This window comes from Argentina silus (genome assembly GCF_951799395.1).
Source record: "Argentina silus genome assembly, chromosome: 2".
NCBI lineage: Eukaryota > Metazoa > Chordata > Actinopteri > Argentiniformes > Argentinidae > Argentina > Argentina silus.
In genome coordinates, this window is record NC_139656.1 from 24656708 (window position 1) to 24659207 (window position 2500).

Genomic DNA, 2500 nt, shown 5'->3' on the forward strand with positions numbered 1-2500 from the left:
TCCTTCCTTCATTCCACGTTTCCACTGGCCCACTTGCCCCTGTTTTCAACCATTATGGAAAGACTGGATTCACAGGCCGCTGGTTCACAGACCATAGGAGGCCCCTCCTGGGGGGGGTCCAGTGCTATGCTCTGTACTCATGTCAAACCTTCCAGCCCCTCCTGTGGTTCTTTAGTCCTTCTCTGTAACAGTTCTTTCGTACCAAAGGCCATTTCCTATGCACTGGTGGTGGAAACACAGTGATGCATATAGTGTATCTTTATGAATTAGTCATTTCTTACTGCTCAAGTCATTCTCATCCACAGCCGTGGGTGGATGGGTGTGTGTGTGTGTGTCTGTGTGTGTGTGTGTGTGTGTGTGTGTGTGTGTGTGTGTGTGTGTGTGTGTGTGTGTCTGTGTCTGTGTCTGTGTCTGTGTCTGTGTGTGTTTGAGAGAGAGAGAGAGACAGAGACAGAGGAAAAGTGGGTGTTGGTGTGTGCTCCAGATTCAGTATGTCAGATACAGACACACGGTCTCTATCTCTCCCCCTCTCTCTCACACCGAACACACACACACACACACACACACACACACACACACACACACACCACAGTGGGTGCCTCTTCTTCATAAATATTGAAAGAGTGGAACAGTCAGGGTTCCAGCTGAAAGCACCTTTCATTTTGCCATGCCTTTCATCCCTGAATAATTGGCCCCCCTTCTCCTCCTTGGTACCATAACGTCTGCTGCAGGGAGTCTTAAGTGCTTCAGAGAGCCTGTCTGTATGTCTTTTTAAAAAAAAAAAGCCTTATGTCCACAACCTATTATTTTATGTAAGCTTCTCTCTGAAATGTCCGACAAGTGAGCTGGTTTACTTTCAGTCGCATACAGACGCTTATGATTGTCTACTCTGTGTCATTGTTATGTTCAAACAATGCAGTCTGTTTTTCTGGGGGGGGGTTTTGTCAGATGTATAAGGAGCCATTCATCATAACAGTCTTCAGACACCAGTCGACAGTGGAAGTGTAAGAGACTGACTACGTAAGCTTAACTCCTCTCCTCCTCCCCTCACCCCCCACTCCCCCCCCCCCCCCCCCCACACACACACACACACAGGTATGACATCAGATACGAGAAGGAGGACTTCCTCCTGAGGATAAAGAAGGCGTCGGCCGGGGACCAGGGCACCTTCACCTGCGTGGCAGAGAACCGCGCGGGCAAGTTGGAGGCCTCAGCTACCCTCACCGTCAGGGGTGAGTAGCGCTGGTCTGTGGGTATGGAGAACAGCTGCCAGGGCCGTTCTTTAAACTGTTTCACGGAACATTTCACAGATGGTCACCACGACTCAACAGCAAGTTAGAAGTGGTCTTTGTCGTCTAAGTAGTGTATTTAGTGTTTTAATATTTTAAAAATAAGAGAGAAAATCGCCTTTTTTTCGGACCAGGAAGTAATATGTCTTCCTACAAAGTCCATAGTGATTTGCAGCAACCAGCCAGCCATAAAGGCACGTCAAGCTAAGATGCACATCAGTAAACACCAGTGATAGATGGATGCGTTAGCTCGGTGCTTATTGACATCAACAAACAGGCAGTAGAGTAGGTAAGTCGGGGAACAGTCAGCTCACCCCTCCCTAAAGCTCCTTGTAGTCTTCAAAACCACATGATTACCCCCAAATACGTCACTCAGAGTAAAATCCTCAAACTAGCGATACCTAGCCTTTGATCTACAGAACGCATTTGTGCCCACGCGTTCGTAAGATGATCTGAACAACTATTTTCAGGTCAATAATCTGTGAAGTGTCCCTTTAAGGAGTCGCAGCAGGGTAGAGCCCGGGCCAGCCAGACCAGACCAGTTCTCCACCCCACCCTGTGTGTGCGTTATTGCCCCCCTGCTGTGAGCCTGAAGCTAGGCTCAGTCCCTAACCCACAGAGTCCAGACTGGATGATTACAACCCAGACCTCCAACCACGCCACAGATATGAGCAACTTAACCAGAACCAATGGTCTTATTACTCTCTCCCTCCCTGACACTGGGATCTCACTCTCTATTCCAACTCTCCCCCCTTCCCGCACATCACCAACACCACCCCCCCCACCCCCACCCGTGTCCCCCGTGTCCCCCTTCTCTCTGCTGGGATGTTGCTGGGAGGAGATATTTGGAGAGGGGGTGAGATGGGTTTTTTTTTCAGGTCAAAAAAGTCAGACAGTTGACAGGTGATACTACTGCATTCTGTATCCTGCCTTTGAGCATGACGACGAGCGTTGGCAACAGTGTATTATGTTAGCAACATTGCTGTGTCGTGCCCACCTCTGTGTGAATGCATCTCTGGGTTGTGAACAGGGTCACTGCCTTACTGTATTACTGTTAAACCAAGATGATGCCAACATGATCCCCCTTACCTGAGACCCATGCCATCACGTGCCATGGTGACTGAGCCCCACTCCCCTTTTCCTTACCTGCTGGAGTTTTGTATACCCCACACCATTATGTCACTCATTTCTGATTTTCATTTATTTTTCTT

General features: G+C 48.8%; 1 protein-coding gene across 1 annotated transcript in view; it reads left to right on the plus strand.

Moving 5' to 3' along the window:
* Nucleotides 1-2500, plus strand: part of LOC310801269 (roundabout homolog 2-like) — a gene marked incomplete at both ends in the record, with an annotated part of 104258 nt that overhangs the window by 74738 nt on the left and 27020 nt on the right. The window contains one exon of the mRNA XM_083665263.1: nucleotides 1096-1232. Within this exon, the coding sequence (XP_083521389.1) occupies nucleotides 1096-1232 (137 nt within the window). The remainder of the gene's footprint in view (nucleotides 1-1095; nucleotides 1233-2500) is intronic.